Source organism: Perca flavescens, chromosome 4, assembly GCF_004354835.1.
Source record: "Perca flavescens isolate YP-PL-M2 chromosome 4, PFLA_1.0, whole genome shotgun sequence".
NCBI lineage: Eukaryota > Metazoa > Chordata > Actinopteri > Perciformes > Percidae > Perca > Perca flavescens.
In genome coordinates this window covers 5,576,746-5,592,255 of record NC_041334.1, presented here as the reverse complement: position 1 = coordinate 5,592,255, position 15,510 = coordinate 5,576,746, and the positions used below count along the sequence as shown (strand labels likewise).

Here is a 15,510-nt window from a genome sequence, read left to right as displayed (position 1 = left end):
TGTCTAACCTCTCACCTCCAGTCAGATAATAAATGAAAATCCACTGGGACTTGTCTGATTACATGTTGAAGCTTGTTTCTTTTACACATGGAAAAATAAAAATGTAAAAATGGTTTTAGCAGCAGTTAGCATTGGAGCTATATCTGACCAACAATCGTTGATCGTAGTCCTGTCCAGTGTTGCCACAGTTACTTTGTTTTTTACTTTAGTTACTTTACAGATTACTTGATTTTAAAAGTAATTTAGTTACTTTACAGATTGCTTGATTTTAAAAGTAACGAAGTTAGATTACAAGTTACTTCATTAGTTACATTCAGCAACTGCCGACAACACCCCCACAGCCTCAACATAAAAATGGCAACCGGTTTACTGTGAGGCAGCTAGGCATTGCCAGTAATAGGGATCTGGTTTATTATGGCACGAAAAAGAGCGAGTCAACCGTGTTTAAGGGCAGCATTTCTGCTACAACATACTGCCCGACCAACTTCTTCAACTCTCCCCCACTTACTGGTTTTGCACCGAAGTCCAGCTTTTGTTGTTTGGGTGGTGGGGGGCCTCCTGCTCTCTGCTTCGCACCACCTGGTGGGACTTGCTCTGTAAGTTTGACTGCAGTGCTGCGACTCCAAATGTTTCTTCAAATTTGACGTAGTGTTTTTGTAGCTAGATAGCACTTTGTCGCCACCAGCACAGAGTGTAGAACGAACCTTAATTTAGCCTCTTTAGCTGACACAAACTCTAAATAGTGACTGTATTTCCAGCTAGAAAGCGCGCATCTCTCTCCTCCCTCCATTGTTGTTTACGTTTGTGTTGCTGCGTGGTACATGTGAACTGTCCACATGCTGAAAATGTGACTTGTTACATACGTGACTTCACTCCCCGAGACGCAAGAAGAAAGCAAATATATATATTTTTACTAAGCTAGATTAAATAATAGCTTTAGCTGCATAGCCACATGGGTTTGCATGTTACAAATTCCATTCCATTGTCTGTGAGAGTCCAGCAGTCTTGTTTGTTACTTCAATGAAATATTTGTACAAATAATTCAATTATGCTAATGATTTAAACCATGACTATCAAATATATGTAAATACATTATTATAATATACAAATACTTTCACAGAGAAGGTAAGTCTCTAGAGACTGATGTGCTTCAAAACATGTTGGTACTGAACAGATTATACTTTGGTGTTTCTTTTCCAATGTGTTCTATTACATAGGCATTTCAATTTTCACATGTGGAAAAAAAAGGAAAGACAGCCACTTACTGTCAGACTAATACAATGGCTTTCCCTCATGAGTAAAATGTACAACATATCATCAATTTCCATCTTCATTTGCCCACTTCAAGGCAACAGCATAAAGGCCTGATGGTAAAAGGGCTCGACAAGGAGCACGCAAATTGGATTCCTCTCTCCCGTCAATAGCGAGCCTTGACATTGTACAGGTCTGAAAATTAATTTCCAGTCAAGTGTGTGTGTGTGTGTGTCTGTGCATATATGTGCATATATGAATGGTTTAAGAAAGGGGTTGTTAATACCAACATGTGTGTCATATGAAAAAGTATTTTAAAACAGTCATTCTGCTATTTCGATTGGAAGGCAAGGCAAGGCAGCTTTATTTGTATAGCACATTTCAGCAACAAGGCAATTCAAAGTGCTTTACATGAAACATTACAAACAGTTAGAAAACAATTAAAAACAATTTCAAAGCATTAAAACAATTAACAACAATTTAAGATCATTAAAAGACAAGAATAAAATGTACAGTGCAGTATAAGAATTTTAAAGAAAGAGCAGTTAAAAATAGGTTATTTAAAGAAATGGATTTAAAAGAACTGAGAGTTGCAGCGGACCTACAGTTTTCTGGGAGTTGGTTCCAGATATGTGGAGCATAAAAACTGATCGCTGCTTCCCCCTGTTTAGTTCTGACTCTGGACACAACAAGTAGACCTGTCCCAGACGACCTGAGAGGTCTGGTTGGGCCATAATGTAGTAGCAGATCAGTAATGTATTTTGGCCCTAAACCGTTTAGTGATTTATAAACCAGTAAAAGTATTTTGAAATCAATTCTTTGAGGCACTGGAAGCCAGTGTAGAGACTTCAGTACTGGAGTGATGTGATCCACTTTCTTGGTTTTAGTGAGGACTCGAGCAGCAGCGTTTTGAATCAACTGCAGCTGTCTGATTGATTTTTTAGGGAGACCTGTAAAGACACCGTTGCAGTAGTCAAGTCTACTGAAGATAAAAGCATGGACAAGTTTTTCCAGATCCTGCTGAGACATAAGTCCTTTAACCCTTGAAATATTTTGAAGGTGATAATAGGCTGATTTTTTAATTATGTTAATGTGGCTTTTAAAATTCAGGTCTGAGTCCATGACTACACCAAGATTTCTGGCTTTGTCTGTTGTTTTTAACATTGTCGTTTGAAGCTGAGCGCTGACTTTCAATCGTTCCTCTTTTGCTCCAAAAACAACCACCTCCGTTTTTTCTTCATTTAATTTAAGAAAGTTCTGACACATCCAATCATTAATCTGTTGAATGCACTTATTTAATTGTTGTATTGGGCTATAGTTCCCTGGCGATAAGGTTATGTAAATTTGTGTGTCATCCGCATAACTATGGTAACTTGTTTTGTTGTTTTCCATAATCTGAGCCAGTGGAAGCATGTAGATGTTGAACAGAAGAGGCCCCAGAACTGAGCCTTGGGGAACTCCGCACGTCATATTTGTATGCTCAGATGTATAATTACCTATAGACACAAAGCAGTCCCTATTCTTTAAATAGGATTCAAACCACTTTAGTACTGAGCCAGAAAGACCAACCCAGTTTTCCAATCGGTCAAGCAATATGTCATTGTCTACCGTATCAAATGCAGCACTGAGATCAAGTAATACTAAGACTAAAATTTTGCCACTATCTGTGTTTAAGTGGATGTCATTAAAGACTTTAACAAAAGCCATCTCGGTGCTGTGGTGTGGTCGAAAACCTGACTGGAAGGCATCAAAACTGTTGTTTAGTGATAAGAAAAAGTTGAGTTGTTGAAAAAACACTTTTTCTATGATTTTACTTAAAAATGGAAGGTTTGATATTGGCCTATAGTTGCTCATTAGTGTCGTGTCTAGATTGTTCTTTTTTAGGAGTGGCTTGATGACTGCAGTTCTCAGGGCCTGTGGGAAGATACCTGAGAGCAGAGACGTGTTTACAATCTGTAGAAGATCAGAAGCCAAACAATTCGAAACATTTTTGAAAATACCCGTTGGTAGAATATCAAGGCAACAGGAGGAGGTTTTCAGATGTTGTATAATGTCCTCCAGGTTTTTAAGGTTGATCGTATGAAATTGTGTCATGTTGGAATTTGTTTTGCGTGCACACTGTGACAACACATATCCTGTACTTGATATGGAAGCACTGACTGTTTGTATAATTTTCTGAATTTTGTCTGTGAAGAAGGAGGCAAAGTCATTGCAAGCCTTGGTAGACAACAGTTCAGATGCTACTGGTACTGGAGGGGTTGTTAATCTATCAACAGTAGCAAACAAAGCACGTGAATTATTATTGTTTCTGGCGATAATGTCAGAGAAAAAGGACCGCCTTGCATTTCTTAATTCCAGATTATAAATGCGAAGTCTGTTTTTATAAGTGTTATAATGGATCTGGAGATTATATTTTTGCCAACTGCGTTCAGCTTTTCGACACTCTCTTTTTTTCTGTTCTCACAACTATAAAATTTCTCCATGGAGATCTTTTCTTACCAGAGACAGCTGTGACCTTAGTGGGAACAATAGCATCAATAACATTTGTAATTTTACAGTTGAAATTATCTACAAGGTCAGTCACTGAGGCCCCAGTGAGGGCGGGTGTAGAGGAGAAAAGCTGAATGAATGATTCACTGGTGTTTTCAGTGATATACCGTTTTCTGATTAACTTTGTTTGAACACTTTTGGACACAGAGATAGTGCCGTTAAAGAAAACACAGGAATGATCAGAGAGAGCAACATCAGTCACCACAACCTTGGAAATGTTTAGACCCTTTGAGATAATCAAGTCCAGTGTGTGCCCCTTATTGTGCATGGGCTGTGTCACATGCTGAGTCAGTCCATAGCTCTCAAAAACACAACACAGTTCTTTGGTCCCTCGGTCCTGGGGGTTGTCAACATGAATGTTAAAATCACCAGCAATAATTACACGGTCAAAGTTAATACAGATTATAGACAACAGTTCATTAAAATCGTCAAAGAAGTTTGCACAGTATTTAGGTGGCCTGTAGATATTTAGAAGTATAGCTTGAGGGGAGGATCTTAGCTGAAGAACCACATATTCAAAAGAAGCAAAATTTCCATAAGATAATTGCGTACATCGGAATGAGTCATTAAACAAAATGGCGAATCCACCTCCTTTCTTATTCACTCTATTCTCACTCATAAAACTAAAGTTAAGGGGGGCTGACTCAATGAGAACAGCAGCACTGTTATTATGGTCCAACCAGGTTTCAGTTAAAAACATAAAATCAAGATTGTACTTAATAATAAAATCATTGATTAAAAATGATTTTCCTGCCAAAGACCTAACGTTTAGTAGTGCTAGTGTTAGTGTGTTTTCATTTTTTGGGATAGACTGTGGCTGACGAGGAATGGATGATAAATTTGCAAAGTTTGCAGTTACGTGCTTATTCACCATTCTTTTTCGATTACCTATCACAACATAAATTGTGGAAGAATCTAATAAGCAGGGCCCAGGCTTGTCTTGGAAAGAGTCATGAGCGCTACTAGGCGTGCAGCCTGGACCCGGCCCATATCAGTTAATGCTTGCTGCATTTTGTACATAAGCATCCTTATCCGTTTGGGGAGAAGGAGTTAACTGCCGTCCTTGAGGAGGGATAGGTGCCTGGCGTTTTACGATGGGAGAAGGAAGGGGGGCATACTTGGTTCCAGCATTTACCAGCTGCTTCATCTGGTCAGTGAACTCCAACATGGGGATGGGGGAAAGAGGGGAGAGCGACGTATCCTTAAAGAGGTCCTCAAAGCTTTCGTGGTTGTCAAAGGGGTTTGAGGAGTGTTGGTCGGGTGAGATGGGGGGTTGAGATTTCTCATCTCCGCTCTTTGGTCTCCCATCGTCAAATCTTTGCTCAGGTGGGGGCTGTAGTGGATCACTGCCGCACTTTGTTGTGTCTTCCTCTTGTTTTGGTTCATCTTGTCTCGTGTCCTTGGCAAAGGGAGCAGATGTGTGGCGCAGAAAGTAAAGTAGGCTAGAGGTGAACAGCTTTACTCCTGGCTTGTTAAGGAAGAGTCCATCTGCTTTAAAAAGATGTCTGCAGCCCCAGAAAATGTTAAAATTGTCAATGAACTGCAGAGAATGGTTGGTACATGCATTTGAAAGCCATCTGTTCAGTGCCAGCAGTCTGCTGAATCTCTCAGCTCCTCTTCTGACTGGCGGTATAGGGCCACTGATAAACACCTTTGCGTTTAGGGAGCTGACTGCGTTCAGCAGATTCATAAAGTCACGATTCAGCACTTCAGACTCTTGCTTTACAACATCATTTGACCCTATATGCAGTATAATGTTCATCACAGTTGGGTGTGCTGCTATGATATCCTGGATTCTTTGGGTCAAGTCAGACACCATGTCTTTGGGAAAACTTTTTATTTTGGTGTTTTTACTGCTTTTTATATCTTTCACAGCAGAGTCACCCACAATCAGAGTTTGGGGCCCAGTCATTAGCTTTCCCTGTAGCTTTTTACTTTTAGAATTGCTCTCAGTCCTTACCCTGCTGTGTGACGAGACGTAATCCAGGTCATGTCCAGGGTCCTGCAGCAGATGAGCAAATCTGTTCTTCACCTGCACATTCATTTGTTGGGGAGGCATTTTGTTGGTGGTTTTCCCTTTTGCAGTTGTCCACGGCTGTGTCCTACTAAGTACAGGGGTTGAAGAGGCGCTCTGCCTGGGTGGTAATGCAGGCCAGCCGGTCATATCACAAATCTCAGGGCGCTGTGCCCTGCCCGTTAGTCGTCCTCCCATTTCCCAGGAAAATGATTTACTCTTAGGCTTTGCACCAAAAGAGTTCCAGGGAGGACTACCGCTTGTAGATTTATTATCCGTTCCACAGCCCTCCTGTTTCTTTGTGGTCTTGCTGGTGCTAGTTAGCCGTGTGTTAGCATGCTTTTGTCCATTGTTTTGGTTCAGTGGTAAAGTGGTGTCATTTCCACATGATCCGTTCACTTCCACGTTTACTTCTAACCGGTACATTTTGGTTTCCAGAACTGCAATCTTCTGAAGGAGTTTGTAGTAGTCCTCTATGGAGAACGGTGGCATCTTGCTGCTAATTAGCTTTAGCTACAGTCACTTTAGGACAGGCTTGAGCTATTGGTAGGCCACGCTCACGCAGAAAAATGTTCAAATATGACAATAGCCTACTATGTCTACAAAAAATGTATAGTCCAGTGATTTAGAAGTATCCAAGAGCTGCTGCTCATAGTTTCTCTCAGAGGAAAAGCAAGATTATCAGCAGAAATATGCAAGCAGAAGCAGGAGCAAGCAGTAGAGCGTCTGCACTGTAAGAAGCAGGAAGAGTTGTACAGCAACCAGGGAGGAAGAGACAATCAATTTGACCTCTTATACTATCCGGCAAATCACTCTTAATTATGTGAAATGGGTAACATATATCACGGTAGTTTCATGTATTATATGGTTTATATTGCATATCTTATAAAAAAAGGCTTGGGCAATAGAGCTTCTATGAGGTTAATGTGTGCAGTTAAACTTTGAGACTCATCCTCATAATGGCTTCCAGTTAAGTTAATTAATGTTATATTCACATAATAATCATTTTGATTCATCTGATTACAATGCCACTTGATTGCACCATAACTTCATGTCAATAAATAATGAATGAATCTATAGAGTGCACCGATAAATCTTCATTATTCCTGTATGAGAAAGCTGTATATGTGAATTAGCAATTTGTATGATTACCTTTAGACACGGACTGTCCAGATTTGCACAACAGGCCCAGCCTCAACTTGTGCCACGTAATACTGCAGGGGCCTATAGATATATCTTTTTAATACAAACAATTCTCCATTCATTATTTGCTCTACAGTCAATTCTGTGTAGAACACCACACACATTGGGCACCATTTCGATCTTCCATCTGCAGTGCATGACTATAATTGGTGCTTGGTTAGTTCATTATTTTCTGTGGAAGCATTATGGTTATGGGAGTATTTTCCCCATCGTACATCTCAAAGTCTTTCAAAGTTTCGTGTAAAGGAATGGTTCTACATTTTGAAAAACATAATCATGATTTTGACATGTTTTGAACAGAGCCAGGCTAGCTGCTACCAGTCTTTATGCTATCCTAGGCTAACCATGTCCTGACTCATCATCTACTACTAATCATCTACTCATCTTACTCTCTGAAAGAAAGCATTCTCACAAACTGTTGAACTTGTCCTTTCAGAATGTAAATGTTCTTCAACAAAGAGCCTCTTGGATCATTTAACAATACGGTTTAATAATAAGGTTTATCATTGGTGTCATTAGTTTTAATTCTCTCAACTTAGTTTTTAAAAAATCATATATTTTTTACTATGAATAATATGATACCCGTGAGCCTAAGCGCTGCCGTTGCTATGGAGAAGATGTCAGTAAGAGTTGGAGCAAATTTAGAACACTTTATTGTTGCATTAGCAACAAAGCACATCTGACAAATTCATCCAAAATAGACCCAGAACCTAAAAGTGAGTTAATTTAAACTGCTGGATGTTTTATCCGTTTTTAGCTCAGTTCAATTACATGTTTCTCCCTGAAATGCTCCAGTCACATTTCTAAACCTAAGCACAACCTAATGGTACTGTCCCTGATTTTGCTGTAGAATCCAATAAAGTTCCTTTTGAATAGAATTGTTGTATTTGTCAAAACAACAAAATGAAAAGAATTCTTTTTAACATAGCTTTCTATGTCAAATGCTTTTTACTAAACATATTCATGTTTAGTTTTTTATTTTTTTTATTTTAATTCCCATAGTGTAAAAAGTGAGATTACCATGTCTTTTTTAAAATTATAAAATAAATTTAAGGTTATCTATAAATACTGTAAAAGTATCGCAATGCTCAATCCACAGAGAAATGCACAAAACCCGTATGTAGAAGCTGTGTCTTTTAACGAGCTGTTAGGACTTCCATACCATTGTGATGTCACAACTATACTATATACAGGAAGAGCCGCTACAGTGCTGTTACAGTATTTCCCCGACTGCAATGACGGTGCAGAGATGCCGAGAGCACAGATGCGGAAGACCCGGAAACGCTGACCAATCAGAGCAGACTGGGCTTTTTCAGCAGGGTGTCTTAAAGCGACAGGTGCTAATAAAACCCGAACATTTCAGACGGAGGGTGAATACAGGTATTCAGACAGACATTATAAGAAAAATAATGTTTTTTTTTTAACATTAAAGCATGTAAACATTCTAGTAGAAACTCAAAATACAAGTATCAAGCTTAAAATGAGCATAATATGGGACCTTTAAATTATCATAATAATTTCCTATTTGCCTCTTGGTATACGAGGCACGCATACATCACAGATGAATTGTGATCCCGTACTGATAGTGAAGCACAGGCAAAGTTGACTGTGTGATTCTTGTCTCGTTCTGTTTCTTTGTCTCTCTGTCTCATTCTGGAGGTATACGGCCGTCCCTAGATAACTCTGGATTTGTCAGCATTGTGCCAGGTTTTAATCTGCCATTCTGATCAGGCAGAGGGCAGAACAGCCATGGCCCACTGAGGTCCTGCCTGGAGTTTGTCAGACCTCTGGAGTACGCGATTAGAACAAGCTAATTAGGACAGACAAAGTTTCGGAAACAGTGGAGAAGTCCTCAGAAAGGAGGAAAGCAAGAGGGAGACAGTGTGTGCGTGTGTGTGTGTGTGTGTGTGTGTGTGTGTGTGTGTGTGAGATATCTCTCAAAATCATCTATAATGGAAAAGAGTGTGCAGTGTAGCAATGTAAAGGACTTCTTTTGTTATTTTAGTTTGTATTAACAATGAAAACACACTGAATATGAATTCACTTAGCTATTTCTGTTCAATAATTCTCGAAACCCGAGAAAATACCAAAGCACTCATGACAATGGTTCCATGTCCCGCTGCAGGCTCTTCTCATGAACCATTCGTACATGTAGCTATGGATAGCAATGCACTGTAATTCGCATGTATTCCACATATTTATTACCGTATGTACCTGAATGACTGCCACTGTATAAGAAGAAAACACAGGGGCTTTCAAGGGGGGCAGCAGAGTCCGTGTCCCGAGAGAAGATAAGGGGAAAACACAAGACTGTCACCTAGGAAACGGGTGTTCGTGTCCCGGGAGTACTACCTAAGGCGACCCTAACCCTAACCAACAATCTTTTCTCTAAACTGAACTAGTCGTGTTGGTGCCTAAACTTAACAGCAACGGCCACTGAAATGACCGTCCCCTCAAGGTACTCTGTACCCGGCTCACAGTCACCTTTTCTCGGCTAAATTTAACTGTAAAGACCGCTAAACTTAATTGTCATGTGACCGGCCGGCGGCATAATTTCGTAGGATAGCAAACGAATCGCTGTGCGTACATTTTCTTCCGATATCATACGAACCCGTTCATGAGAATGCATTGCTTGCTTGTCGTTCACCTTCGTTCACCTCCTAACTGCTTTAGAAGTTTAGGTTGAACAGAGAATTTGGTTGTAAAACTTCTCCTACATGTATGTTTTTGTCCACAGTGATGAGTACAGTCTTGTGCTAACCTTACGAAATACTGGAAAAAACGAATTTTCCCCTTAACTTTCTTTCTCCGTGGCTCTTACAATGATAGAAAAATAAAAGATCTACAGTATGCCAGCCTGCTGTATCCCCATTGTTTTCCTCTCTTGCCTGGATCCGGCGCACCGTTACATCAGCATCTTATGTAAGAGCCGCCATCAAACATGTGTGGGGGGGCGGGGTGGGGGGCAGCAGGAGAGCATCGGTAGATCTTAGCATCAGCAGCAGGAACACTAAATGAAACTGTCACCGGCTCTGTTTTTACCCACAAGCTCCTGCACTCTCACAGGCACGACAGGCGACCAATTAGGGTTAGACGAGCGAGGGGAAATATTGAAATAAATAAACTAAAAGATCATTTGTGGCCCAGGGCTTGTGTCGCTTGCATGGTGAAAGATTAATGCTGCCCCTCTGAAAAACCAAAGGCTCTAAAGGGACAGGGGAAGTGGCTTTTTTTCTCTTCTGAAGCACTGGTAGAATAAGAAAAGGGCCCGGAGACGCCTCCAGGCCAGAGGAGCACTGAGGAGAGCGGCTCAGAGAGGAAGAAAAAGAGACTGAGAGAGGAAGAGGAAGGCAAACGTATTGCACTGACAGTGGCAAATAACTGCCTTAACTCTAAAACACACTGAAATAAAAGCCAGTATTCAATAATGGTTGAGTCTTTCATATTAGCCGGGGGCGTTACCTTGCACGGCAGCTGGATTCTCACAAGATCACGCGAGAATCGTGGGATTTCACATAACGAAAATCCATCAGGTCAGGCTCCAACCTAATGCGTTTGTGACTAAACTACCAGCGGACAGAACCAATCAGCGTCCGGTGAGGAGCTACTGGCCGCTACGGGCGGGGTTTAGGTGTGTATGATGGCCGTGACTGTTCGTTCAAAACAACAGTGGCCAACCCGTTCTCACTCCCAACTCGTTAAATACTGACGCTTGTTCAGTGTCTCTCAGCGTCAGATACAGACAGAAATCCCCCTTTAGCTTCTATATGGAACACACTGGGCAGAGCAGCAGCTCGCGTCGCTTTTTGACGCGATGGGTGTGACAATGGTGGACGTGATGGACAGATGGTTCATCCAATCATCTGCCAGGTATTTTTTTTTTAAAGTGCCTGCCCTTTTTCCAAACCGTTTCCAATGAAGGCTTCTCAAATCGTCAGGTTAAGGGGCGTGGCCGGCACAATAAAATAAAAGGCTGGTCACTAATTTCTTCGAATTATTTCTAAACCTCTGTTCCTTCTCTCACTGTTACAGTAAGCTACATTCCTGCAGATGTTTCACATTAAAAGCCTCCAAGGAGAGGTGATTATGCACTTTTAGCTGTAGGAAGGTTTTTAATGTGATGCAGGACGTGTTTAGTTTCATTGACGGTAGCTTAGCAGATCGAAGAAATTGCCAAGCAGAAGCAACTGCATGTAATTAGGGCAAACTCAGAGCAGCAGAGTGGTTAGTATGACTGTTGTTGTACTGAAGGAATTACTAATGTGGAAATGTGCATTATCCTGAATTTATCAAAACAACAGGTAAACATGGAGGAAGTGCTCCAGGAAGTTTGCATTAACAGTACAGTCACTAATCTAGGCCTGTTTTAAATAGTAGTCTGATCCTAAACACAGTCATTTCTGCTGACAGCCTTCTTTGCAAAAGAATGTGAAAATTCGTTTGACTGGAGGCTCACCACTATCTCCACACTGGAAAGACTCAGGCTGGTTCTCACAGAGAAAGAGGAACACAAACGCACACACAGAGTGGTTCTCACAGAGAAAGAAGTACACAAACGCACACACAGAGTGGTTCTCACAGAGAAAGAAGTACACAAATGCACAAACAGACTGGTTCTCCCAGAGAAAGAAGTACACAAACGAACACACAGACTGGTTCTCACAGAGAAAGAAGTACCCAGACACCAACCTGAGTAGGCCCAGTAGGTCTCCTCGGCTGTGGCTCTCCGGAGTCGTGTCCCGCTGGCCGCGGCTCTGCGAAGGCCTTGGATAGGGGCTTGGGACTCGGCTTGGCTTCCTGTCAGCGCTGCGGGGGGAGGAGGAGACAGGCGGGTTAGCATAAACAGCAGCAGAGCAGCAGCAACAGTCTGCAGCCCTGCCCGGACGCCTACCGGGCAGGAAGACAGCCAACTGTGTCCTTATCTGCCTTCCCATGCAAGCTGCCTCATAATAACGCTCGCAATAGGCACAAAGGTCAGCAACACAAAATAACTGGGGAACTTTACTGTCCAGGAAAGAGACCAAGCTAGCTCACATACATTTAAGGACAACCATCACTTTTGACTAATTGAGTATCTGATTGATTGGAATTTATTTTAAACATGTAAAAAGAAGAAAACCGACAAGGACATACAGAAAATGAAATAAAAATATTACACAAACTACAAGCATAGAGAAACATCAATACTTGATATATATATATACTGTATATATATATATATATATATATATATATATATATATATATATATATATATATATATATATATATATATATTTGGACATGTCTAAAAAGTAGTGGCAAGAAGTATCCACTTATTTAATCCCACTTCTCCATAATCCATTGCTAGTTAGTTAACAGCTTCCTCTGTCATACTTCTTTTTTTATTAAACTCAAATTTTTAACCTTTACTTAAGTATCTTAAAAAAAATTCTATCTTAAAAATCATTATTTATTTCCCATATATTCATATCAACTGTATAATGTCTAATTTATCTGACTCAAAAACATTATACTTATTGATGTATTTTGGTGTCAATTTAAAAGAAATTATTAAAAATAAGTACATAAATACAATGAAAACAGGGAAACTAAGATAAATACCAATCTAAATAAGTGAATGAAAAATAATCAAAGCCCTTCATCCCTGTACCCTGTGAGAATCATTTCTTAATATTTCATCAGAAAAATACTTACAGATATTAAAGAATACAGAGAGAAAATCATCAGAAGGAAATAAACCGAGACATGTTAGCTTTGGTTGTTTTTCTTATGTTAGGTCTACATGTTAGTGTGACTGTAAAGAACAGGCCCGGGGTGTTTTGATACAGTATACTGTATCTTGTGCAATACTAATGAAAGATGACATATACAGTGTCTACTTTACACAGTTCTCCGAGTAGCTACATTAAGGCACATCCTCTGCAGTCATAAGATGAAACATAATATGGTGTTTTTACATTATCTATCAATGCAAGCATTCACTTAGCGAGTGCAATGATTACATTTGGTTTTCTTGTGGTCTAAAGAATGATGCTGTAAATGATGATGTTGGTTTGAGGTAAGCTTGGATTACAAACGAGGCCCAAGATGACCTCTAGAGGCCCCAAAAGTCCCAGGTTCACTACATGTCAATCACTTTTTCTAATTTGATTAATTGCCAATCTGTAAGGGATTCTGCACCATATACGTACTATATCAAAAAATGCGGTACCAGCATTTATTTGTCTTAAAACCTTGATTATTTAGAAAATCTACGGCCATACTGTCTGAGCTCACAGAGGAGATCATTTCACTTTCCATCATGCATTGTACATTTGTTGATAGAAAATCATACGGTGGGAAATTATGTCTGAAAACAATTGCTGGTTGGGGCAAAGCAACTATACCACACAACATCTCTCCTGTGATGGTAGTCTGTTGGTTTTATTTTATTTCCCCCAAATTCGATGCACTTTACTTAAGTAATCACATTTTAACCCAGTGTAGAAATAGTAAGTAAAAGTTCTGCAGTGAGAATGTTACTTGAGTAAAGTATTACCATTAAAGTACCAACAGTAAAATTGACTAATCACTGAGTTAGTCAGTTTAATCAGCTTAAAGCGTTAGTGCGTAACTTCTTTATATCAATGAACGTCCGTTACATTCAAGCCATTGCCAAATGAGTCACTACACAGCTTATTAAGACTATCAGCTCCACACAACTCTCTCTGGATTTCTCAGTATGGCTATGTTCAGAAGATTGTGTCATCCGGTGACTTTCCCACGCAGATACTTGAGGTAAGATAATTGCCTCTTCTGAAAAGTCCATCATGTTTTTTGCGCGATCACAGAAGGTTTGTGTATTACTTAAAATTATTACTTAAAATTCCTCAGAGGGTATACAGAAACTACGCACTATAGCTTTAAATGTCAACGTAATCAAAATAAAATGATCTTAAAGGCTTGGCCGGTGTGTAAGAGTGTGTTCTTGTACTGGGATATGTGCTGTTGTATTTCAGGGCCGAATCTCGCTTCAGCCATCTACAAATACATGGTGGTAGCATCTGGAAGAGGAAGTGATATTTGTGTGAGGTGTGTGTGTGTGTGTGTGTGTGTGTGTGTGCGTGCGTGTGCGTGCGTGTGCGTGCATGATCTGAGGCAAACTGAGAATGTCAATCATGTTGTAATGGAAACTCAAAGTCACCAGCATTTTGCAAAGCATAGTGTAGGAGATGTAAAGGCTCAGGATGAACTAAGAGTTTCAATGACAGATACCTCTGACACCCCCCAAACCCTTCTCCTCCCTCTTCTTGTTTTAATTATTTGGGTTGCAAGCGTGGCTCATGTCTGGGAATGCCAATGAGCGGCAGCTCCATGGCTTTTCTATGAATTACATTATTGATTCCCAATACGGCTCAGAACAGAAAATGTAATTATGCAAAGACCCCGCCCTTACCCCCTTCATCCTCGCCAAACACATCTTCTTTCCCTTCCCTTCTGTCTTTCTTGTCTTTCACTCAGTGGCTTTTCGTCAATTTGTCTTTCTCTCCTGCTTTCACTAACATGCCCCCCGCCCCTCACCTGACCTCTCCAAAGCTTATGAGTGCATTGTCCTTCAATTTTGTGTTGAGGGCCACAGCTTTCCCCAATAGCTCTGCAGCTTTATCAGCACTACCAACAGTGTTTCTCCAATGATTGTACAACGCAAGGCCGGAACAATCTTTTTTTTTTGACATAACAATGCCAAATATCCATTCCAGTGTTTCCCCTATATTCATTTTGCAGCGAGGTACTGCTATGAGTCGATGAACGAGGTAGTTTCTTTCAAAGTTTCATTTCCAGGATTGCTTATATGCCTCCCTCATCTTCGGCCGGATGGCTGTGACCTTCCGCTTTCTTTGTACTGGGATTCTAAACTCTGGTGGATTTATGAGGACTGTGGTTAACTGCTCCTCAGATCTCTGCAGGGTAAATCCAGACAGCTAGCTAGACTATCTGTCCAATCTGAGTTTTCTGTTGCACGACTAAAACAACTTTTGAACGTGCATGTTCCACCAAAACAAGTTCCTTCCCGAGGCTATTTTGCAGAGGCACCGCGGCTCCGTCCGGCGCTTAGCGCTGCCCAAGAAGATTGGGATTGGTTTAAAGAAATTCCGATAAACCAGAGCACATTTTTCTTCCATTCCAAAATGCTGTGTGGACTAGCCAGACCCTCTTTCGCAGTGCTGTGGAGGAAGGTCTGGCAATGCGAGACTATGAATGAGGCAACTGTCTGTGGTTAGGTCACATGTCTGTAATAAAACCAGGACAGTCGTTTTATCTAAACTAGTAATTCAGTTGAACAGGTAAAGTGTTGGTAGCCTAACGATTACAAATATGCTGACGGATTCTGTGATTATAGCTGAGCTAGACAGAGAAAATTTGGTTAAAACTAGATTGGTGATGCTGTTTTTCCCTCACAAGTAATGTAGCATTTTTTGTGGAGTCAGCACTGCACAGGACTGTGTTTA

At 40.5% G+C, this 15,510-nt stretch overlaps 1 protein-coding gene across 2 annotated transcripts in view; it reads right to left on the bottom strand.

The window, feature by feature from the left end:
- Positions 1-15,510, bottom strand: part of ptprga (protein tyrosine phosphatase receptor type Ga) — a 509,782-nt gene that overhangs the window by 389,414 nt on the left and 104,858 nt on the right. For both annotated transcript variants that reach the window (XM_028575592.1, XM_028575593.1), the window contains exon 2: positions 11,708-11,824. In XM_028575592.1, coding sequence (XP_028431393.1) covers positions 11,708-11,824 — 117 coding nt within the window. The remainder of the gene's footprint in view (positions 1-11,707; positions 11,825-15,510) is intronic.